We start from the raw sequence: 25,824 nt of genomic DNA on the forward strand, positions 1-25,824 counted from the left end.
TCTGGGGTTGTTTTTTTTTTTTTTTTGGACACACAACATTATGTGTCCAAAAAAATGACAGAAATAAATATTGTGACATACAGTGAATGTATAATGTTATCAAAGCTACAAGTGGTCTGTATAATGAAAACTAGAAAAGCACTTGGAGAGTGCAGACCTCCACCAACTTTTTGAGTTATCTTGCTAACAGACAGACAAACAACCCCCCCCCCCCAAATTTCATCCAAATCTGTCCATAAATTTTTGAGTTACCTTGCTAAAAGTCAAACAAACAAACAGACAAACCCCGATGAAAACATAACCTCCACCATTCCTAGGTGAAGGTAATAATGTATTAATTGGTTAATATGTACATACAGATATAGCTAATATAACAGAAAGCTAATTGATTAGATACAAGAGATTATGAGTATTTGGTTTATGTAGGTTTATGTATTTTTGTAATTCAGATCATGAGGTAATTGAGAAGTAATGACTATGCAAATATAGTAGGATTAAATAAGTGTTCTTCCTACTTCTTAAGTATGTTTTTGAGACTATATAAGTGCTCTGTTGTTTTGTTGCTGATATGCTTTTGTTGTTGATTCTATATGTCTGAAATACATAATAAAAAACACACACACCTTTAGATATTTTATACACCAATATTGTCTTTATTACAAAATATTAAATAACCCAACTTTACACTGTACAAGATACAACATACATAAGTTTACAGCTTTTGGCTATTTACAAAAAGTATGATCTGCATATCAAAGTGAATATATCTAAAAAGGCAGGTTGCAATCACTGTAAGCTTATTAAGTAAGGCAAGAACTTGAAACATGATGTATTTACACTTTTGCAGATTATGTGAAAGTTCTATGCTGATAAAGATTTAGGCTATAAAGAGATCCAGAGCATCTCACATTTATCAGACTGTTTCTGAAAGATGTGCTAAAGCTTATGTTTTCTGAGGGTAAAACATACCGGACTATAGCTAAAAGCCCAACTAGAATAATGTATGCCTGAAAGACTACGGTAGCTAGACACTACACCAGTATTTCTGTGGCCTGCAGAGAAGATGTGCATGTACATGGAACGTCTGCAGATGCCACTGGTTGCTGTTTAGACTTTCATGAACGTGTGGGTTTTTGTGTGCATCATATGCTTGTGTCTGTGTGAATAAATAGTGTCCTTTAAATGATGTCTGTACCACACATAGGGGTGCAGTAGTTGACATTTAGGTCATTTGTACTTTGTGACTGGTCCAGGTTTGGCATTAAATACTCTCTTTATAAAATACACATCAAATACAGGAGAATACCTCCTTATATCACCTTCCTTCCTTCACATAACTTGACACTCTTATATATAAAATATATGTAAAAACATCAGCTACTGGTCAAAATATGTTTCGAAGCCATTTTTGTGGTCACTTCAAGTTCAAAATTATACATTTTAAATCTAATGATAGTGTCTGTAATTACATGTAACACATCAAAATGTGTCTGTATGTTTAGCTTCTGTTTTGTGTGGTGAGGCAATAAACGCAGTAAAACTCAAGCTGTATGAAAAGCTTATTACTTTGGTTTACTTTCAACAAGAGATACTATGGCTGTCCACTCTTAGAAAGTCATGCACTATTGACTATATGTCTCAACAAAAATCTATGTTTGTCCAGTGAGCTCAGAGTATAAAAAGTATTTTGTGCTGTGTTTCGTTACAATTCTGAAATAATCACACATGCATACACACATACACACCAGTACACGCATGCATGCTTACATACACTGAAAAGAAACACAATTTTATACTGTAAATAATGCAATGTATCCTTGGCATAATCAGAAAGACAGTGCAAAAGCAATAGCGATAGTGATCAGTCTTTTTGTGGATATAAATGCACATATCCTTGGTATTTGGAACTGTACATACAAAATAAAGACTTACATTTGACCTGGATCTGAGGAAACCCAGAAATACCACAAATCTACTTATCTATCATTGAGTTGTTAAAAGAGGATTTGAGATCCCGGGTACTTTTCGTCTCTCCACGTTTTGTCTCCAAGAAGTAAAGTAAGTATGATTGTCTGTATCATGCTGAACATGTAGTTTATGTCCTGAATGAGCATGTTCTGATCATGCTCGTTGCTCAGGGTTTATAGGAAATACTGTACCTGGATAGCCCTGTCTTTTCTAGGTCTCCAACCAGGGTTTCTTTCCTTTAATGCTTTCAGGTGATTTTTCAGTCTCAACTTTCTTCCAGACTGTTACACAGCCACATCTGCAACTGCCGCCACAGTTTCAATCTCAATCTCTGTCACCTCTATGTCCTCCTCTTCTTCTACCTCACCCACAGCGGGCACACAGGATGAGGTCAGGCATGTTGCTTGGCTGTTGCTGCTGTTGGCAGTGTTCATCTGAATGTTGCTACCCACGCTGGCATGAGCAGTCAGGCTGGCGGCGGAGGAGACGCTGCCCAAATTGGTTGGTACGCTCGTCTTACCACAGGAGTGTATACGCCGCGCCAGGCTGGCCGAACGCATCACTGAAGAGGTGGTTACAGTGCCCACACCCTGAACTTTCCCTTCCAGGAAGTAGGTAAGCATCTCACCTTTACCCTTGACACTGACCTTCCCCCGACACACCAAATCGTAGTTGGTATTCAGCAGACGATACACCTCTTCTGTAACCTGGATTAGAAACACATTGAAGTAAACAGCTTGAAACAATTCCAGTGCGTGACTCCTCACATCACCTCTGTAACTTTTTGATCAAGTGTTAAACCACTGAGATTCATTTGTGTAAATGAGTAAACTGCTCCCCAGTGCCCCTGCGTTTTATGGCCCAATCCCAATCTCCACCCTCCAGCCTTATCACTAAACCCTCACAGACTTACTGACGTTACATGGTGAGTGATTGAGTGTGAGGGGCTGCAAAGGCTTAAAATAGAATAAATAGGACTGGGACAGTACTTTGAAACATGTGATGTTACCTTGACAACACAAAAACATCTTTCCTATTGTTAGTTTGGGACTTTTTATCCTACTTTTTTTTTTTTTTTTTTTTTTTTTTTTACTTTCTTCACAGCCAATGCACTTAAGGAACTGACTACCTGAACATCAAGCCTTAGAGAGCTTAAAATGAAATGAAAAGATGTGGGTGATTTCATAAGTTTTATATGTACCTTATTTCACCTATGAAGAACCAAACATCCACCATTGACCAAAGCCTACTGATTTGAAATGTTTAATGCCTGTTGATCCACTAATCTTATCAATAAATCTAAATAATTGGTGTAAAATGCAGTTGTAATGTAGTGAACATGGAAACACCGTAATCTTCTACAACATTGATTCACCAGTAAAACCTATGGAGTTTGATAAATGATAGTGGATGGATACTTTTGTTCATGTTTACTTTATATTTCTGCTGGAAAAAAATCACTTTTTCTACATTTTTTCCCTGATTTGTTCTAATAACCTTTGATTTTACTCTGAGCTTTAATCAACATCTACATAATCAGCGAATTAATAATAGGAAAATACATGATTTACACTGAAAAGGTTTTAAATAAAGAGGATAATATTACAATAAATGGTGATGAATCAATTAAGAAAGGTTAAATATAGAGAAAAATTCGTTTGGGAACTGCCACATAAGGACCACTGAGTCTTTATGTGTTAATCCTTCTTAATATAATGTTTCTTTTCACATTTAAGTGTACCACCACACTCAAAATGCTTTGTCTTTTAACAGTTCTGGGTGTCCTTTTTTGATGCTACAGTGCTATTGGGAAATTAAGTCTGTAGAAAATACACATTTGCTGAAAGTGTGCAAAAATATGTCCAACATCCTTCATGCCTGTGACTGTTTGACAGTGGGAGAGCCATGAGTTCTCACAGATTTAACAGGAATGCAGCTCTGTCCGTGAGTGTTTAAGTGTGGAGATGGACTGGGTCTATGCTAAGCGAGGCCACACCCTGAATGAAAGTTTTACTGTGGTTTCAATGTTTATTCCATTTTCTCCAACATCCATCTGTAAACCAAACATCTCTTAAAATATAAACTGAAAGTATAGTTTTATTTCCTAAAGTAATCTGAATACCTGTATCTTTCCTGGTACTCCAGTGCTGTCCATTCGACTGGCCACATTCACTGTGTTTCCCCAGATGTCATACTGAGGCCGCCGAGCACCAATCACCCCTGCAACCACTGGACCCACATTGATACCTATACAAACGCAAAAAACATTTCAATCTTGAAAACAACTGTATCATGAAATGCAGCTTTCGCGCCAGCAACATTAATATTTACTTCTTAACAGGGTCAGGAGCTTTAATGCAGCAGGATAAACGTACCCACTCTCAAGACAAATTCATTGTATGACTGATAGTTGATTTCATCCAAAACATCAAACATCTCAATGGCATAGTCTGCAATGGTGCTGAGATGGTCATAAACAGACTTCTTGGCCTACAGAAAAAGCCAAGACAGAGATCAGCATTGATAGAGATCACTGTGAACCTATAATGTATATCCGCAGAAAATGTGCACATGCACACACAAAATACCACCTTTGTTCCAATGGTTGGGACGAGGCCCACAGCTGCCATGTATGTACTGCCAATGGTTTTGATTTTCTCTATGTCTTTGTAGCACTCCTTGTCCATGAGCTGCAAAGTACACATTCAAGTAAACCCACAGAGCTACAATGCAATGCCAAACTCCCAGTAATGTACGTTCAAAGTCAAGAGAAACAAAATCGGTACCTCATCAAAGTCAGCAATGATTTCATTCAGTAGTCTCAGGCACTCCACTCCCATGTTGTTGCCGTCCAGCTCAATGTAGAAGTCATTGAAGTTAGGAATCGAGGCAAACAGGACACCTACTTGTGCGTAGGATTGATAGTAAAGATCCTTATGGAGAAAAAAATTACATGAAAACATGATTAAAAATTTCTATAAAAAATGCCGTTCTTTATTCCTTCTGTCTTTTTTATCTACCTGCTTGTCTTTCATGTCTGCCTGTTTATTAGCGAGGCTCACCATGTTCCTGGGGTTTGACATGAGGAAGTGCTGGGCCACATGTGCAGGCAGCAAGTTGAAGAGAATCCTCCGGTTGTCCAGTTTGACTTTCTCCATTCCATCCCTTTCTTCCTCCGCCTGACCCCATTCATCAACCACAAAAATCCACACACCAATAACACCATTAGGACTGTGGTTTGTTCCACTTTTTCACCACATGGGGTCACAAAAATCTCTTATAATACATGCTGTTGGATGTCTGGAGTGTATTTTGACTGGAATTCTGGACCTGACATGGCTAATGCTGCCTAATAAATGTTTAACACTTCAATACTTCAATCCCACTATGCAAACAGTCCTTTATCACACTTTTAGTTCTGGTAAAACCAAGACAAAACAAGTTTCTTAACAGAAAAGACAGCCTGCAGGCAGAATGTAAACATAAAAGCCTCCACGAATAAACAAATGGTTTACATATAACAAACCCCAAATGGCAGCATTTTTGTTGCATACTTCTGTTAGAACTTCTAGAGGTTCTTGAAGAAAGTATGACAGACTTTTAATGGCTTGCTTCACACATACAAATATTCAGTTTCTGACCTGCACAGCCCATAGGAAGTCCAAGCGTAGTTTGAGGTCGAGTTGCCTGGAGTGGAGGGCCAGGGCACTGACAAAAAGCAACAGAGACAGGATGGGCTCATAGCCCCGGATGTGGAAGGACCCCCCACTGTGGAAGAGACCAACACTCAAGTCAGCACTGGAACCAGACCACACAGAAAACTACGCAGGAGGGTTGACTGGACCCCACACAGAGCAATCATGAGAGAAGGCTTCTTTTAAAATAACGACAAGAATTCTTTTGAGGGACAACAACAAAACAAAATATGGTCAAATTTAGGAAAACTAATCTAGGAAACATTATTGTAGAAAGCTGCTTCTAAACAAAATTAGTCATTTTTTCCCCTGAAGAGATCCTAATAAACATAACAGTTCCAACATTATTGTTTTTGAGGCAGTTCTTTTATGATCTGAGTCCCAATAAAATTATCAGGTCCCTTGGTATTGGGTTGAAACCACTAACATGCTCCCATCATCCAGCCCACATTGTCCTTTCAGGCTTCTGATTTGGAACTAATGAGCACGTGCTGCTTCAAAGGGTGGGAAATGGAAGAGTGTGTGGGTTGAAGACAAGCAAAGACTCCTCCACACACATATCTCAGCACATGTACTGTAAATGGTCCTGGAACTCCCAGTTATCTGTTCCCTTTGCACACAAAGTCGAAACCATTGCCAGGCATTCGCAGCCAATGCTTCACTGCTTCAGACACACCGTTGGAATTCAGCGGGATTCACTTTAAGTTCTGTTAGGATGTGTGTGTTGTTAGGAGATGGCAGAAATTTGTTTTTGCGTGTTTGTGGGTGCTTGGTACTTGTAGCGACGCTGTGTTGTGAACTTTACCCTGCTGTCTTGCGAAAGCCACTGAGCTCCAACACGGTGACGTAGAGGACCCCCAGAAGGAGCATTAGCGCCATCTTTGGCAGCCAGGACACACGCAGGAAAAGCGCGAGTGTGAGCGTGCCCACCACACAGGATAGAAAAGCATAGCGAGCACCATCACACGGCAGCTCATCCATGGTGTGGTTGGCACCGCTATCCACATCGATGATGAGGATGGAGCTGTTGGTGTTGGCACTACCCCATAACCACGGCATACAGCCCACCTGACACACACAAACAAGAAAACACGTGCATAAATGAAGAATATTTAATTAGGAAGTAACATAATATTACACATCAATCTCCTTATAGTATAGGGAAATTTATTCATAATAAATTTACTGATGCATGGAAGTTTTTATTGGACTTCATTAGTTGGAACCCACAGAAAACAATCCACAAATCTGTATCATATTCCACGAATATTTCACTATCCACAAACATGAATTTTTTTAATTTGTCTTGCGTAAACCACTAGATGGGAAATTAAAATGTGTTGACAGAGTAAGTTATGCATATCTGCAAACTGCTCTGTATTTTTGTGGATAACATTTTACACAACAAATAAAAAAGACATGTTTGTGGATATTGAAATACTGGGGGATTATGGTACACATCTGTGGATTGTCTTCTGTTGGTTACAGTTAATGAAGCCCAACAAACACTTCCATACTCATGGTATGGTTTGTATTGAACATAAAAACACTTGAGAATACTGTCACAAATTCTTGCGTGTTTAGATAATAAATTTAACTTTTTCTGCTGTTTTGGTCTCCTAATTTGCTGTGCCGCCATCTTAAACACAAATTCCATAAAAAACAGTGAGAATGATACATCTCACCACAGCGGTCCAGAATCCACATTCGCCATTGTTCAACCAAAATTAGAGCCCAAAACATGAGGATATTTTCCTTAGTCCTAGGCCAGTATAAGCCAGACCAAAGGGTAGACAATGTTCTTGCTCTTGCTTTGCTCACTTACCACACAGGCCTGGGCCACAGCATAGATTAAGAGCACTATGAGTATACAGAGGGCAGTGCGAATCTGAATGGTCAGGCACCCTGGAAAACACTAAGAGAAGACAAAAGGAATACACCATGAGAACCACTACAGCTGATACTGTTTTACTGTATGTACGTTCACCAACAACAGGATGAAGGAGGTAACACAAAGTACACAGAACTTCAAAAGTGAACTTCAAGAGCACTGACCTCAATAAGAGCTGAGATCAATAGACTGTACAACACAGGCAAACCCACTGCATATTGTATAGGTGTTTCACAGCCATGTAAGGTACTGCATATTTATATGTATGAAGCCCTCTGAGACACATGATTACCCCACCCCCCGAAGGGGAGGCAAGGGGTATTGTTTTTGGTTCGGTTTGTTTGTTTGATTGTTAACATTGTAGCTGCAAAACTATTGGTTGAATTCATACCAGATTGGTTTTATAGATTACCAGTGACCCAGAATAGATGTGGTTATATTTTGGGAAAAGTAGGTCAAAGTTCAAATTTTTTTATGAATTTTTAAAAATCTTTTTTCTTCTTCCATTTACGTATAATGGCTGACACTTCAAATGTCTATAAAAACACTTAGACATGATGACATCAGCTGGATTGATGCCAAAAAAGTTACAATAAGACATGCACTGATAGGTTAATTAGTTAATCTAAATTGCCCATAGGTGTGAATGTGAGAATGATTGTTTGTCTCTATGTCAGCCCTGTGATGAACTAGCGACTCGTCCAGGGTGTACCCCGCCTTCACCCCTATGTAGCTGGGATAGGCTCCAGGCGACCCCCGTGACCCAAATTTTTTATGAATTTGTAAAATCTTTTTTTTTTTCCAAATTTAGTTCTAATGGGTGAAATTTCCAATGTCTGTAGCAGCAAAAGTATTGGTTGAATTCATACCAAACGGGGTTTATAGATTGCCAGTGACCCAGAATAGATCTGATTACATTTCCGGAACAGAAGGTCAAAGTTCAATTTTTTTATTAATTTTTAAAATCTTTTTTCTTCTCCCATTTACTTATAATGGCTGACATTTTAAATGTCTATAAAAATGCTTAGACAATGATGACATCAGCTGGATCGATGCCAAAAAAAGTTACAATATGTGCGAGGAGCAGGGTTTGTTGTGCCTGGCACCACTTGTTATAACTGTTTTCTAAAAGTTAAGTGAGATAAAAAAGTGGAAAAGTCTGTCTTTACCTGTACTCTAGTGATATGCAGGTACATGATACAAGCTACTAGGAAACAGATGCAGAAGACGAGAAGGACTAGTACCACTGTGCCCCTAAGTGAAAAAAACAAAAGACAAGGAGATGGTATGTTTATTTATAAGATCTGAGTGAGCGAAACGGTCTGCTACAGAGATAAATTAGAAAAGAAATCGGTCTAGGAAGTCATGTATAGAATAGGAGAAAATAATAGAAGCAGTAGCAGCTGTTTTGCTGTTGTACATACTGTGGTATGATGAGAAGATAAACAAGGCCAAACAAGGCAGCTAGGATCAGAGAAAGGACCACTGCGCTGGTAAAGTACTCATCAGGAACCTGGTGGTACTATTTAAGAAGAGGGAATCACTCATTTGTTAATATTCTGTAACTGTAATTCATTGAATGGCTGCACCATGTGTGTCTGTGTGTGACGCCTCTCACCCTCTGTTCGCGCTCAGAGCACTTATACATGAGTGTGAGGAAGTTGAGGTCAGCCGTGTCTGACTCGGTCTGGCGGGCCTCGATCAGCCGACCAATGTAGCGGTTGACCCGGGTTCTGGGGCTGCTCTGTATCACATTAGCCTGGTTAGTGTTGGAGCGATTCCTCAGCTTCTGCGGAGCTGTCCGCATGGCCCTCCGCTGGTGGGATGAAAGAGAAGTCTTCATTGAAAATGTAGGAGAGACTGTGTTCAACTCTGCAAAACAGCAGAGCGATGAATAACCTGCAACACAGTACCTTGTATTCTCTGCACTACTGGAGTATTATCATACTAGGAACAAGGGTGAATAAGAGTCAACAATAAACACAGCAGCTGATTATACTTTCAAATTATGACATTGACTTCACACTTAACTTCATTATTGAACGCACCCCGCTGTGTCTAAGTGTCTTTGGCAGCAGAAATGAGCAGCTTTTTAAAAACATTGGGCATTGGAGCAAAGCCAGGGAGTTTTCATGGCAGAGTTGAAATGTGTTTGTTTGTGTGTTTGTGTCTCAGTGTGTGTGTGTGTGTGTGTGTGTGTGTGTGTGTGTGTGTGTGTGTGTGTGTGTACTGTGAATTGTGCAACTCAGTGGCACAGTAAGGGGGGTGGGGGGCAGAGGGTGAGTAAGGATCACCAGAGCGCTCAGGAGTTCATGACATGGCAAGAGTATGTACAGCTCACTGCCTTTCTTTCTTCTGCTTTTACTTACATTCTTCTTTCTTTTTTTTACTTGCCCTCATTCACTATTCCAAGCTTCTACCCCCCCACAGACATACAACTGATGTCCTCCCTCTTTTCTTGCTTAACCCATAAAGACCCAGTGCTACTTTTGTGGCATTTCCAAAATAGTTTTTTCTTTATATTGGACTTTTCTTAAGTGATTTATCACCATTTGTTATCATATTTTCCTCTGTATTTTGTGTTTTTTCAGTGTAAATTATGTACTTTCATATATATACAGGGTGGGGAAGCAAAATTTACAATGAACATTTAGTTGTTTTTTTCTCAGCAGGCATTACGTCAATTGTTTTGAAACCAAACATATATTGATGTCATAATCATACCTAACACTATTATCCATACCTTTTCAGAAACTTTTGCCCATATGAGTAATCAGGAAAGCAAACGTCAAAGAGTGTGTGATTTGCTGAATGCACTCCTCACACCAAAGGAGATTTCAAAAATAGTTGGAGTGTCCATAAAGACTGTTTATAATGTAAAGAAGAGAATGACTATGAGCAAAACTATTACAAGAAAGTCTGGAAGATACTATTAAAGAAGAATGGGAGAAGTTGTCACCCGAATATTTGAGGAACACTTGCGCAAGTTTCAGGAAGCGTGTGAAGGCAGTTATTGAGAAAGAAGGAGGACACATAGAATAAAAACATTTTCTATTATGTCAATTTTCTTGTGGCAAATAAATTCTCATGACTTTCAATAAACTAATTGGTCATACACTGCCTTTCAATCCCTGCCTCAAAATATTGTAAATTTTGCTTCCCCACCCTGTAATTCAGCAATCATGTAGATTTTCATGAAATCTCAGATTATAGTTGAGAGTTATATCAAAAAAGGAGAAAACTGAAGACTGACTTTTTCAGTCAAATCTATCATTAATTAACCATAAATGCATTTTGGTCATTTTACGTGTTGTAAAGGGCTCTACAAATAAATATTGATTGATAAATCAAGCATCTCCATCCACTGTCACTGATCCAACTTTATGGGTTTTACTGGTGAATCAATGTTGTAGAAGATGACAGTGTTTCCACGTTTACTACGGAACCTCTGATCGTCCAAATGGGTCATATCTGATGACCGTGAAAAGATGACAAACCGTATTTTACACCAATTATTTACATGTATTTATAGGATTAGTGGATCAAAGGTATTAAACAGTTTAGATCAATAGATTGTTTGGGTCTTTACGGGTTAATATATTTTCCATTCCTTACCTTGTTAATTCTTACATCAGTCTTTTTTCCCCTCACTTCCATCTGTTCTTTGCCATTTTTTATTTCCTTCTTCCTTCTTCCACTGCTACTTCCCTGCTTCTGTCTATTTTCCTACTTTCTTTCCCCTTTCCTTTGTCTGCTCCCCCTTCAGTTTCTTTTCATCTTAGCCTTGTATTATTGAAATTGCAGTAACGTAGCGGCCCACAGATGTCGACTTCTCCTCATGTTCTATATTGGCCTCGGTGCACAGAACACATTTGTGCTGCCATATCTGCTGCGCCAGATATCCTATTCATTCACCCTCTACCTTGAATATATACATCTTGAAAACTATGTGGTCTGAATGTATAATGGCCTTTCAATGGAAGGTGGATGTATGACTAAACCTGTTTCCCTTTCCCTTGTTCTATGTCTGGTTTACAATAAGCTGTGATGATAATGTTACACACACAGTGCAGTATAGGACACAGCCATCTAAGGGCATATAAGCGCTAGAAAAGCAGCAAAAGTAATTTTAGCCTAGTTATTATATGTATGTTTAGAATTTCAAGCAAAACTACTAATGATATAATGTGATATTTCTATGCACATACAAATCTTGTACTATTACTCTATGAGCTGATATAAATTATACCACTCCTTTAACAACTATCTACTCCTCACCTTCATAGAATAAATGATTAACCTATTGAGGGTTGTCTAAATGAATTAATCAATGTATATATTGATTTATTTCGGGATTATTGAGTCCCCATACACCTGCAAATCTTGATTTAAAAACAGCTGGTGTTAGATTTGTACAGCTGCCAGGCCGCAGGATTTCTTTCCAGGCACACAAGGTCACATAAGCTGTTTGACATTTAGCCAGATCTGCCAGTGTCACTGACTGCGTATAGGATAAAATAGCATGACAACAGCACCGACACACTTAGGTCACGACAGCTGATAGAACTATTCAATCTGATCTCGTTTACTAGCTGCCTTTTTTTGTAATGATTAAGTATACACCTTGTGAAAATCATGTATTTATTATTTGAGAGTAGAAAGCTTTGATATAAGATTTGAACTATCTTGATTCTTGAACAGTTTGGTCTTTGCATAATTCACACTGAATCCAGTTTGAGCATATATATATATATATATATATATATATATATATATGTGTGTGTGTGTGTGTGTGTGTGTGTCCTATATTACCTGTATATATGCTATATCATCTGTACATATCCTATATTACCTGCAGATATCCTATATTGCCTGTAAATATCCTATATCATCTGTATATATCCTATTTTACCTGTAGATAGCCTATATTATTTGTATATATCCTATATTACCTGTATATATATATCCTATATTACCTGTATATATATCCTATATTGCCTGTATATATCCAATATCATCTATATATATCCTATATTACCTGTAGATATCCTACATTTAATCTCTGTTATGTATGTTAATCAATAATCAGAGCATGTCTACAACATGGATCTATAAGGAAACATGGGGGACCCTCTTGTGAATTATTTCTGTATGTTGCACTCTATGATCTTAGTGTACATCAAGAAGCACCACACAGTGCTGAATGATATGACAGGTATGGAGGATGCAGGAGCATGTCTTGGACATACTGATTATCTATGTTGAGAGAGGTAGACACCACAGGAACTGTAAATGCACATTGCTGTTCCTGTAACTCTATTTAACCCTTAAAGACATACAACTATTTTTTACAGTAGCTTTCAAAGGAATTTTCTCTATATTGAACCTTTGCTAAGTCATTTATCATCATTTAACATAATATTATCTCGTGCATTTTGAATTTTTCTCTGAAAATCTGGTATTTTCCTATTTTTAATTGGCTGATTTTGTAGATGTTTATAAAAGGTCAGAAAAACTGAAGAAAATAAGCCTTTTAGGGATGCATATATTATTTGAATGTAAACACAGGCGCCTACAACCACTGGTGTTTGTTTTACTGGTGAATCATTGTTTCATATGGGTTGTATTGATCAGATTAGTGGTTCGTGCCCTTGGTTGCCGTCACTTGTGTAGGTCTTGGGGTGTATAGTTGCGGAAAAAATTATTAGACCATCAAAAGTCATCAGAAACAATGGTTATGCAATCAAGTACTAACTCCTGTGTGTATCATGTGACTAAAATAGACAGAAAAGAAAACATGGAATGCCTAAAAGCACTGTTTTTGACAGTACAATGCCATAGCTATTGATGTAAGAACTGAAGTGATTTTGGTTTTTATCAACAAAACCATGGAAAATGGATATGAATCAGCTCTGAAATTAAACCCTAATGAGCTATTTTTGTTGTTATTGTATTTGTCCAAACAAATGTACCTTTAGTTGTACCAGGCATTAAAATGAACAAGAAACTGAAGAAAACAAGGGTGGCCTAATAATTTTTTCCCCAAGTGTAAGTCTGTATCTTAAGTTAGGTAACTCTGATCTGGGGGATGACTGAGTCAAAGTCACAGGAATCTAGTGCAGGGATCGAGGTAATTCAAACACATTTCATTTGATATTTTTCACTATTGTTTTCATATTGTCTTTTTTTTTTTTTTGGTCTGTATTTACGGAAACCACAGCACGGACAAACACAAACACGTCAACACAACACAGAGTTTATACCTTATCACCGTCCTCGCAGTTCATGACATTGGAGAAGGGAATCTCAGCCTTGAACATCTTCCTGCAGTGCATAAGCTGCACTAGTAAGTAGCACACAGTTTTGAACTTCATCTTTTTGGCGGGCTTTATATCCGAAAGAATCAATCCTGGGAATATCTGTCACCAGATAAGAAACGGGAACAAGGATTAAGTCATGATACCCCACACAGTGCTATATATTATGTAAGGGTCTATAAGTCAAGTAAAGGCATTGGTCTGCATGCACATGCACACATGTACACACAAGCATGCAATCATTAATATCAGGCTCAGTGTATTTAGGAATGAGACGAGCAGACATTGGAATAAGGTAGGTCAATCCCTTAGGTAATTTAAATAGTTTTAGGACTTTGCTGCCCTCGTTTCTCCTCTAGGAAGCTATTTTTGAGAAGGGTTAAGCATATGTCATGGTTTGGGTGTTATGTCATACTACTTACTATCATACCACTAAGAAATATATGGTTTGTTCATCATACAAAGTTGGAAGTGTGTTCCTAAAGCAGGAGTAATTAAAGCCACTAGCAGAATGAGTAGCATCCTATCCAACACAGCTTAGTCAGGGCACATCTTTCTCTGAGCCATGTCTTTGATGAAGTCTAACCATCAGCTCTCTTAAGAGGATTAGCAAAGTCTCCCGCACATCAAAAAAAAAAAAAAAAAAAATACACGCAACTGGGATGTTACAGGTTCACATGAGGACCTGTGTAAAAATATACACGTCTGATCTTGCATAACATGGAGAGGAGAGGAAAAGAAAGGAGAGGAGAGGAAAGGAAAGGAGAGGAGAGGAAAGGTGAGGACAGGAAAGGAGAGCAGAGCAGAGCAGAGGAGAGGAGACTAATAGAGTAGCACAGAGACAAGACTGAAATTCCCTCTCCAGCTGCTTGTGGCACATCTGTTGAAGATGTGCATGTTTATATGTATGCAGTGCCACACATACATCTGTGTGTTTGTCGGACTGTGCAGATTTGAGATGATAGATGCCTGGGGCTATTTTTTTTCTTTCTCTGTTATAGCCCCAGTCCATTCCACAGCCTGGAAGCGAGATCTTCCCAACAACAACTGCATGACACCTCCATCATCTGATGTAGCATGCGTTAGTCAACATGTACTGTAAATTTCTATTTGAAGGATGGTTTTACAGTGGATCTTGGAGAGGAAGAGGCTGGCTAAGTTAGTTAGCCTCTTTAACCTGGTCTAATCTCCATCATGTATGTTAATCAATAACAATTAGCATATCATTTATAGAAGGCTTGCAAATGAGTGCAATGCACCGTCTAGTCTAGTCTAATATACTGTCTAGTTTTTACGAAGACGAACACGTAATCTTGAGGTTCATCTAATGCAGCAAAGCAGTTACAAGTGATAGTGAGAATTTTTCTCTGGTAGATGTATGCAGTATGCAATGCAATAATACGTTCCTCAGCAGAGAATTACAATATGATACCTTCCGTCGGTGAGATGGCACTATAAAGAAGGTTTCAATTTCATGTTTTTGGAGGAAGGCGTTCCTTTCATGTCCATTTCCAGGTTCCACCTCATAATCTCCGTTTAGGCACTCCAGCGTAGATCTGGTGATGTGAACTTTCCTACAGAGCACCAGAACGGATAGGATAAGGATTTTACACAACAAAACATAGCGATTTTCTTCTTTGCTTCTGTATGTGTCATAAAAAAGCACCCCAGTTTCTCAAAACTACAGTCATCAAGCCTTGAGATTTTAAAAATGAAAACTATATAATCTGTTAGAAAAGATATTATAGAAATAAACAAAGGAAACTCATACAGCTCTGAAAAAAATTAAGAGACCACTGCAATTTCCTGTGAAATCAGCATGTGTGCATGTATGACAGCCATTCCATTCCTGTGTCTGTTGAATTCCAACACAAGCACACCTTATTCTACTGAATAAACACCTGATCCATGTCTTATTTAAGAAGGAGAAGTATAAACATCACTACTGTGGCCATCACTATCTTCTAACAATAAGCAAAAACAGTGTTATTACTACCACAAAAGTAACTGAAATAAAAAAAATAACTATTGAAAACTACTGGACTTCTGCTCTGACAATGTTCCCAAACTCTGAGGACTGGTTTTTAATATCAGGACAATGCTCCTGGCCTCAGCTAGGTCAATAAAGGTGTGGATGACAGACCACCAGATAAAGACCCTGTCATGGCCAGTCCTGAACCCACTTTGAAAACTTCTGGAGGAACATACAGTAGATGGTCACAAGCCATTCAACATTGCTGAGCTTCTTGAATTTCTATACCATGAGCTGCATAAAGTCATCCAACAGCAATGGTGGAGAGAGAAGACACGTGAGAGCTGAACATCAGGGTTATTCCACCAAATACTGATGTCTGAACTTTTCCTAAGTTACAACATTAGTATTGTGTTGTTTAGAAACGAATATGAACTGGTTTTCTTTACATTGTTTGAGGTCGGAAAACACCTGCATTTTTTGTTGTTGTTTTGGCCATGTGTCATGTTCTGCAAATACATGCTCTAAATAACAATATTTTTATTTGGAATTTGGGAGAAATGTTGTCAGCAGTTTAGAGAATAAAACAAAAATGTTCTTTTTACTCAAACTCATACCTATAAATGGTAAAATCAGAGACAGTGATAATTTTGCAGTGGTCTCTTATTTTTTCCAGAGCTGTAGACACTCTTAATACTGACCCGGGTAGTCCTCCAGCCTCCATCACATTGGCAAGGGTCACGTCATTAGACCACACATCATATTGCCATTTTCTGAGGCCTAGGACACCACACAGTACTCGGCCTGTGTGTAAGCCCACACGCATATTTAGATTGACCTCTGTGGCCTCTGCTACTGACCTGGAGAGACAAAACACAGACAGAACATCTCTATTGTACTGGTCGTCTGTGGTACTCATTATTTCTATTTGGCAGAAAGTAGAAAATTTTCTCATTCTGAGCACACAAAGCAAAAAACAAACATTTTAATTTATTTTATCAGTCATCTAATCAAGTTATGAGCATATTTGATGTAATCTGCACAGCACATGCAGGAAAACCTCAATGAAATCACTTCTTTTCTTTCTTATCTTTTTGCCAAGTGTGGATCTGCTCAATCAAATGTTCAGTGTTAGAAGACACTAACAGCACACATGGTGGATCAGGCTGCAGTACTTGAAGAAAATATTATGCAATTTTCTCTTAACAGTTTGCTTAGGGTAAAATACAGATTAAAATAAAGATTTATTTAGCTTGTACAGTGTCTGTTAGTAGGTATGCTTTAGTCTGGCTCCGCTGGAATACATCGGAGGACTGAAATACCTGTCCAGTGGTAACAATCTACGGTGGCCCAGAAGTGCAACAGCCCAAAAAATTATCCACTGTAAGAAAAAAAAGAGAACGGCCCAAAAAATTATCCACTATAAGAAAAAAGAACAGCCTAAAAAATTATCCACTATAAGAAAAAAAAAAGTACAGCCCCAAAAATTATTCACTATGAGAAAAAAAAGAGAATAGCCTAAAAAATTATCCACTATAAAGAAAAAAAAGAACAGCCCAAAAAATCATCCACTATAAGAAAAAAAAAAAAAAAAAAAAATCATCCACCTTTTCATTTCAGGGGGCGCTGTTTACCCAAAAGGTCTCTTGCTTTAAAATTAAGGCCACTACAAAAAATAAAAGCATAGGCTGAAAAATTTTAAGGCCTTCAGCCCTTAATTGAAAAGGTGGATGATATTTTATTTTTTTCTTATAGTGGATAATTTTTTGGGCTGTTCTCTTTGTTATCTTATAGTGGATAATTTTTTGGGCAAATGGATCATTTTTTGGGCTGTTCTCTTTTTTTTCCTAAAGTGTATCATTTTTTGGACTGTTCTCTTTTTTTCTTATTGTGGATGATTTTTTGAGCTGTTCTCTTTTTTTCTTATAGTGGATCATTTTTTGGACTGTTCTCTTTTTTCTTACAGTGGATAATTTTTTGGGCTGTTCTCTTTTTTTTCTTATAATGGATAATTATTTGGGCTGCTTTCTTTTTTTTCTTATAGCGGACAATTTTTTGGGCTGTTCTCTTTTTTTTCTTAAAGTGTATCATTTTTGGACTGTTTTCTTTTTTTCTTATAGTGGATCATTTTTTGAGCTGTTCTCTTTTTTTCTTATAGTGGATCATTTTTTGGGCTGTTCTCTTTTTTCTCTTATAGTGGATCATTTTTTGGACTGTTCTCTTTTTTCTTACAGTGGATCATTTTTTGGGCTGTTCTCTTTTTTTCTTATAATGGATAATTATTTGGGCTGCTTTATTTTTTTTTCTTATAGTGGACAATTTTTTGGGCTGTTCTCTTTTTTTTCTTATATGGATAATTTTTTGGGGCTGTTGCACCTCTGGGCCACTAACTATCTCTATTAGCGTATAATAACATTGTCCTCCTCACTACGACAAAGAACAACAAACTCTAAAAATGTCATACATCTTTTTCTTTTCTACCTGATATTGTCTTTTACAAGGATTTAGTCACTTTAATCTCAAAACCAAAAAAAAACCTTGACCAGTGTTTTATAATAACAAAGTAATAATACTTCACTATAGTACTTAGGTATATTTTGGGAGAATTTGTACTTTACTGAGTATATTTTATTTTGTTTACTTTCAGATTTACTTCACTACATTTCCTAACTCAATTCCATACTTCTACTCTGATATATTTTTAATGCACAGTATCGTTACTCATTACAAAAAATAAATGAAAAGAAATTTGGTGTTTTCACCGTTGAGATTACCGGTGACTGCAACAAAGTCAGGAATCTGATTTGTGATTGGGTCTAATCGTGTAATGCGCAAATGACGGTTCACACTCAACCTGTTGGCGATCTGTTGATGTAAGTGGTAGCATAATACTCCAAACTCTGACTGTCTTTGGTTGGTATTAACATTTACTTGTACTTTTGCTTTCATTGCTTGAGTACATTTAACTGTAGATTACTTGATATACTTAAGTACAGTGAATACTAGATGAGACTTTAACCTGAGTAGCATTTCAGTTGATGACCTGAAATTCAATCAGAGTAATTTTTTTGTATGGTACCAGTACTTCTACTCAAATGTGACTTTCCAGCACTTTATACAACACTGATTTTGACTGAAACAAGTTTTCTTTAATGCTATTTTGCAAAGACACTGTCCAAAGACACCAAAACAAGTGTGATTTATTTAAAGATGGGTGCCTCTATGAAATTGGTCCCTAAAAACAGGACAGAGGGGCTAAAAATTCAAACCAGATGTAGACTAATGTTATGAAACAAGTTTGGAAGCACTTTGAGTCTATTTCAAAAATAAATACTTTATGAGATAAAAGAGGAAGTATTTCTCAGATAAAACACATTTATATTTTTTTATATTATTTTTATACAAATATCTGTATGTAACATGGTAAAAAGGACACGAAAATTACGTGCTACTATTTTTTCGAATATCTTTTTATTCTCTCACAGATATATTTTAGGAATCGAACTAATTATGCAAGGCAGTGTTTCACAAAAATGACCGCTGTTGCAAAATCACTCAGGATTTATTTGTGTTTAAATGGGCAGGTTCTGCATATAACGCGAGTGGACACGATGGGTTACACACGAAACCTGGAATGAGACTGAGATTCATGATAAATCTGCATGTCTGGATTAGAAAAACCACTAGGATCACCAAATTTAACACAGTGTCTTTATTTATAGTGGTATATAAGACCATTTCAAGCCATGTGTTCCAGATCAAATGCACTGACACCTAGGTAGCTTTTCCTGTCCCAATTTTGGTCCTGTTTTTGGCCTCGATATTTTACTAAAAATTCATTAATTTTGGGATGGCTTCCAGCAAGAATATATATTTTGTTGCATTTATCTGAGGTCATCATTAGGTACGTCCTGGGGAGAAATATGTCTAAATTTCTTTTTTATTGTTGGATCTAAAAAAAGCTGTCAAAGTGCCAGGTACGAAAATAAACCCAGTGTCATAGAGGCACCCAGATATGAACTAAACAACCCAGAGATCTTTTGTTTTACTTCTTTTCCAGAATGACAGTGGATGGTGCAGGACTTATTTCTAGCCCTTTCACAATGCTAACAAAGTGTTGACATAGACCTGACTATATGAGACAAAGTGCACTCTTTGGGTCAACATCAGATGGATCTAACTATGTGATATGTCTGGTAGTTAAAGGTATTTAAAGGTAATCACTTACGTTATGGTGTCAATCATGTCCAGGCCCATCTCTACACAGCAGTGGGCATGGTCCGTCTTGGGTTGAGTCAGTCCAGACACACAGTAATAACAATCCCCCAGGATTTTAATCCTGCGACAGTGGTTCTCCTGTCAGCCAAAAACACAGGAAGGAAATAAAGGGTGATTTAAAATTAACATGTCATCATCTGTGAATAATGAGTCAGAAAAAGCCAGATTCGATCAGAAACAAAATGACAAATCACCTCTAAATTTCATCAGAAGCAGACATTGTTTGGCTCCCACCACAACAGAGTGCCAAAATCCATCAGTCTTCAAGTAATCAAACTTTGCGTCTGAGACCAGTGTGTTGCAGTTAAAAATTCTGACATTTAATTATAGTCGATCCATGAAGTCAGTTTGTCATTTGTAAGCATTTCTTCAAGGCTTTACTGCAGGTTCTGCTGAGTTCATGGTACATAAGTAATGGCCTTTCAAACTTAGTTTTACCATGAATAATAACAAATTCATCACAACAATAATTTGGAGACATTTTTCCAAGATTTATGCTCAAAACTGCATAAACATTTTCCTTACAGTTGTTTATTTAAGCCAAGTTAAAACAGAAGACACCCGCTGTCATACTCTGCACTTGTATTGTGTGTAGACAGTGCATCCTTCTGCAGAGCTCAAAATGTTCTACCACAAAAAACAAACAAAAACTGGAAACAAAACAATGAAAGTTTGAAAGTCGGTCCTTTTTCATTTAGCTCATACTTACATGAGATAATTAATGAACATGCAAAAACACAGAGCAGTTTTTCTATCTGTTAGCTACATTTAAATGAAGATGGGAATGATGTGGACGTCCCACTCAGGCTATTTCCCTCCCTCTTGAGGCTTTGAACGCCAGATCGCTAAATGAACGGATCGGTCTCACTTTAGTGAGTGAGGTGATTCACTCTCTCACAGGAACAATAAACAGTGGCCCGAAAAGGCAGCTTACAAATATAACCCATTATTAGAGGATATGAGCAACAGGCATTCATTTTACCAGGGAGACCAGGTTTACTATGGACACTGTCTCATAACCCTTTATGGTTTCCATGGAGGTAATGGGATCACTGGCCATGCATGTGAACAGCACAAAGACTCATAATTATGCACATCGGTGGGCTCAAGACAAGATGGATGATCTATTTTTAACTCAGGAGCCATGGGAGTTTCAGAAAAGAAAGATAGTCAGAGCTTAGTAACTACATGCAGCGCTCATGCAGTCTGAGGGTGCGATGGCATGGAGGTACATGTGCAGATCATGACAAAAATATTCTTAGACGCAAAAGTAAAAATCAAAGCACTCTCCTCAGAGTAAAATAGAAAAAGCACAAAACTGCACACTTTGTAGTTACTTCAGATTACAGTAGGTATCAGCTATTGTGCTAAATGTAACTGTATACTAAGCCTTTCTTTTAATTTATGGTGTGTTTTAAGGTAGTTCCATGTTCATATGTATTTCATGTACATATGTTGATGAAGGTGTGGTTGTGTTTTATGTAAAAAAAAAAAAAAAAAAAATCAACATTTCATAATATGTAAATGACTTCTCTAACTGAACGCTGAAAACAATTTTACTATTCTTCAGTGTATCATAATCAGATGAGGCTAAATTCAATCTTCTCTGGTCTCGCTCCATTTCATTATGCTTTTTTTTTTACTTAATCCTGTAATCTGTCTCTTTATCTATTCACTTGCAGTGCATAACTGTTATCTATTAAAATAACACTTGGTGTGCTCTCCAAGTGTCTCTTATTTTCATTTAACAATTAAAACTTTTTTTTTTTTTTAATTTTATCTTGCAAAAGAGCCAGTGAATTCTCTCGGGGCTAAATAAGGACACGGTGGAAAAGTAACAGATGTAAAGCATGGCTGAAGCTACGGGAAAGAAGGGAAACCCTGGTATTTACAGTCTCCTACTCTGTACTTTTCTTGTGCTAATCTGCACTGTGAGGGCTTAGGATCTGATTCAGACTCCAGCAGGATTACCTCCGTCATGTGACTGAAGCATTGTATGCAATCTGGGGGGTCATCAGCATAGAAAGAAAGATGGCTGCAGAATAGAGACATGCAGATATCGATTTATAAGCCCAATTAGAGGGAGATGGTTGCAGTATAAACATTTGCAGACACACAGGAAGTAAAGGTTGAATATGAAAATCACTTCAGTAATTTTAGGTCCAGGTACTCCAGACTCTGCACTCATATGAATGAACGGCTGCAAATTAGCATCATGCAGCCCGAAGACAGAGTAACAAAAAGGCAGATTTCTAAATATCAGGAAGAAGAACATTCAGGAAGTGGGTATAAAGGAAAAGATGAGAGAAGCAGTAGTTCAAGTCCCTGAAGGAGGCAGCAGTACCGCAGTGCTTTATCTTACAGACAAAGATCAGAGACGTACACTTCTCTGATGTTGCAGCATCATCCACTCCTGTGGAAGTTTGGTCTTTGAAAAAACGTAACATGTTTGCCGCTGTCTGTTTCTGAATCTGTCCTCTGTTTGCGTGCGCATTCACACAATTCCAATGTTTGCTCTGTAGAAAAACCCTAATTCTAATTACACACAATCCTACAACATCATGTATTTTTTATCAGGCAAAAAAAAACTTGAATTTACCTTGGCCTGCTGAAATATTTCACATCAAAATTTCATCAATTTATGTCGACAGTGATTCATTGCAAGGGAAGAAACCTTTAATAGTGTTTCAAAGGCTCTCCGAGTGTTTCATCCATACATGTCTGAAAGCAAACAGCGACTATATTTGCTTTTTTGTCATGACCTATTTTATTGATTTAAAAAGTTATCCATTCATATGCAAAAACAAATGAATAATATATCATCACTTCTTCCTCTCACTTCAACCTGGTGGGTTGGAACAAGCAGGTGTTGGAGCTCTGTGAAGTAAACCTATTAGATATATTTAACAGATATGACAAATAACAAATGTTCAGTTCTGCAAGACTGTTATTTGCAAAGGTGGCCTAGTTTTACTTTTTTTGCTTGGTGAACATCTTCGAGCAGCAAAACTCTCACATATATCCTACAGTTATAGCAACACATACATAAACTTTACATCATCTTAAGACAATGTTTTAGTACGAGTAGGATTTGTTTGTTAGAGTAGCTGAAAAATTAACCCTGAAACACCTAAAGAGCCACCAGCAACCAAATGCATTTACCTTAGAACCACTAATCCTATCAAGTCATGTATAATATGTATATAATAATTCAGGTAAATACATTTTCTCAGATTTTTAACATCAAAGGTATTGAATATGGAAGCACTGTCATCTTCTGTAACACTATTCACCAGTAAAACCCATGAAGTTTGACAAGTGACACAAGTTTGTTTTAGTTCAATTAATTATATATTTTCCTTAAAAGGTCACTTTTTCCTCCATTTTCTCTGTTTTGATATAACAACCTTTGAATTTACCCTGACTTTTAATGCACATCTGCATGATCAGTGAATTAAATGTAAGAAAAATACATGATTTACACTGAAAAAAATTAAATAAAGAGGATAATATTACAATAAATGGTGATAAATCACTTATGAAAAATTAAATATGGAGGAAAAAATCATTTGGGAACTGCCACAAAAGTACCACTGGGTATTTATGGGTTAATCCTTGTTAATATAATGTTTCTTTCAGCATTTAAGGCATACCAGCACACTCAATATGCTTTGTTTATTGTCTTTTAACAATTCTGGGTCTCCTTTTTAATGCTACAGTGCAGTTAGGTAATTAAATCTGCAGAAATACAGACTGAAATACAATGCATTTACATGATCAGTATTTTACTGAACATATTGGAAAATACGTGATCGGTGGAAAATGCAGAGGTATAATATCATAATAAATGGTGATGACCTGCTTAGAAAAGGTTAAATGTAGAGGAACATTCATTTGGAAGTCACCACAAGAATAGTTACGGGTTAACCTGAAACCTTGAACTATTTTTGTTTTTTACTGCATTCCATCTTTTTCATGAGTGCCCTAATTTTACTGGACATGCAACTTGTTTCCAGCTTTTTTTTTTTTTTTTCTTTAAGACAAGAATTTTCTTCTCTGACTCCTCTGTCAATAACCCAAGCAATCTTGTTTAGTTTGGATTCCGCTTCAGTGTACACTTTCTGGCAGACAGGCATTTGAGGGAAACTGTAGGACTTGACAGTGATCCTTGCACCTGCTCATGAGACAAACCCAAACAGGGCTATTTGAGTCATATTTACACCCAGGCTTTAGTTTCAGGCAGACACCTGTCACACTGTGGGCAGTGAACAGTCATGACTTGTAATTTAAATAGAATACAATGCAGTTCTTAGCTGTTTTCATGATACTAATCACCCCAGAAATAGACTTTTACAACAGAAACTGCAGCATCTTTATGATTAGATGAATTTTCTGCTTAATCTCCTCGTTATAGTACACTTATACCATGTTATGTTTTATAAAATAAAGCTACATCTGGCCACTAGATGTCAGATATGAAAACACGATGTGTCATATCGAATGTATATTTTGTCACTTTTACAGTTATACTTGTTTGAATGAAAATGAAAACTCTGACTAGTTGAAAAAGAAGGAGACAGTAGATACATACATCATTGAGCCATCCTAAAAATGGAAACATGAGAGAGGAAGAGAGTGCAGAGAACCACAGGGCATAAAAGACACAGTTGAGGGAAGTAGGCTGCTGCATGTCAATCAAAAAGCTGAGAGACAAGGAGCGGAGGAGTTTGAAAGCTGTGATGCAGGGAGGTGTTGCAAGAGGAGAGAAAAGAGAGACAAGAAAGAAAAGCTTTGTGAAACTCTGCCATGGAAACAGCAAGACACATGCATGTGCACACACATGCATAAAAACACAGACACAAAAGCACATCCTGTCCAAGGCTATTAATGTTCTATAGCATCATAACAACCATCAATTAATCACTGTTTCCCTCTCACAACAGAATCTGTTGTCTCAGATGCAGGACAGACTGTTGGATAGGCAGGTAGTGACAGTGAGGAGAGCTGAACAGGACCAGTTGGTGTGTCAGATTAAATTCTACTTACTTAGAATTACAAATCTCAGTCACACTTTTATCTCCTTCTATAGTCGACCTGCTGTTAGAACTAAATGTGAGCCATTTATTAAATCTCTTGTTTCTGTTCTGTGTGAATGATGATAAATCACTGCTATATAATAAGCTAATAAAGACCAGCAACAAAGTTTGGGTTGTGATAAGGTTTCAGTGGTTTCCTGAGATGTTTGTCCCCCATGTATTCAGTCTCAGTCGTAGTCTGCAGATTCTCAGCTTGGATGTGAAGAGTTATAATTACTCCCAGCTTGTGTTCTTGTGGGTGGTGGGAATCAAACCGCAAATACAGATCAGTGTCAGGTTTTTTTTTCCTTTCTTGTTTTCCGTGTGTGATTTTATGCTTCCACTCTTATTAATATGGCATAGCTCTATAAGCCAAGGCAATTGTTTTTAAGCCTGCTGGGTTTTTTTGTAACTCCTCTAATGCATATTTGGTGATGCTATCCCCTGATTTGACATGGAATTACTTGTGCTCATATTGCGACATTAAAAAAACAAACAAAAAAAAAACACATTGCTTTTTCATTAAATGAATAACATTTTGAACTATTTCCTCCATTAGAATGAGGCCATAGTGTTGCTGCAACAAAAGAATACAGGATCATCAGTTAAGAGAGGTGAACGTGCATGT

General features: G+C 37.4%; 1 protein-coding gene across 3 annotated transcripts in view; it reads right to left on the reverse strand.

Annotated features, from left to right (window-relative positions):
- Positions 1-630: 630 nt before the first annotated feature.
- Positions 631-25,824, reverse strand: part of LOC115436646 (adenylate cyclase type 1-like) — a 45,245-nt gene continuing 20,051 nt past the window's right edge. Inside the window, exons 5-20 of one of the 3 annotated variants that reach the window (XM_030159547.1) lie at positions 20,072-20,199; positions 16,545-16,703; positions 15,304-15,445; positions 13,818-13,973; positions 9,173-9,370; positions 8,979-9,076; positions 8,724-8,808; positions 7,489-7,578; positions 6,469-6,731; positions 5,610-5,736; positions 5,031-5,147; positions 4,755-4,901; positions 4,560-4,658; positions 4,344-4,458; positions 4,091-4,215; positions 631-2,675 (exon numbers count right to left, since the gene is read on the reverse strand). In XM_030159547.1, the coding sequence (XP_030015407.1) occupies positions 2,253-2,675; positions 4,091-4,215; positions 4,344-4,458; positions 4,560-4,658; positions 4,755-4,901; positions 5,031-5,147; positions 5,610-5,736; positions 6,469-6,731; positions 7,489-7,578; positions 8,724-8,808; positions 8,979-9,076; positions 9,173-9,370; positions 13,818-13,973; positions 15,304-15,445; positions 16,545-16,703; positions 20,072-20,199 (2,472 nt within the window). In that variant the 3' untranslated portion in view covers positions 631-2,252. Of the gene's footprint in view, positions 2,676-4,090; positions 4,216-4,343; positions 4,459-4,559; positions 4,659-4,754; positions 4,902-4,988; positions 5,148-5,609; positions 5,737-6,468; positions 6,732-7,488; positions 7,579-8,723; positions 8,809-8,978; positions 9,077-9,172; positions 9,371-13,817; positions 13,974-15,303; positions 15,446-16,544; positions 16,704-20,071; positions 20,200-25,824 lie in introns of all 3 variants that reach the window. The other 2 variants (XM_030159546.1, XM_030159548.1) reach the window with 2 other exon arrangements.

The sequence above is a fragment of the Sphaeramia orbicularis genome, chromosome 17 (assembly GCF_902148855.1).
Source record: "Sphaeramia orbicularis chromosome 17, fSphaOr1.1, whole genome shotgun sequence".
NCBI lineage: Eukaryota > Metazoa > Chordata > Actinopteri > Kurtiformes > Apogonidae > Sphaeramia > Sphaeramia orbicularis.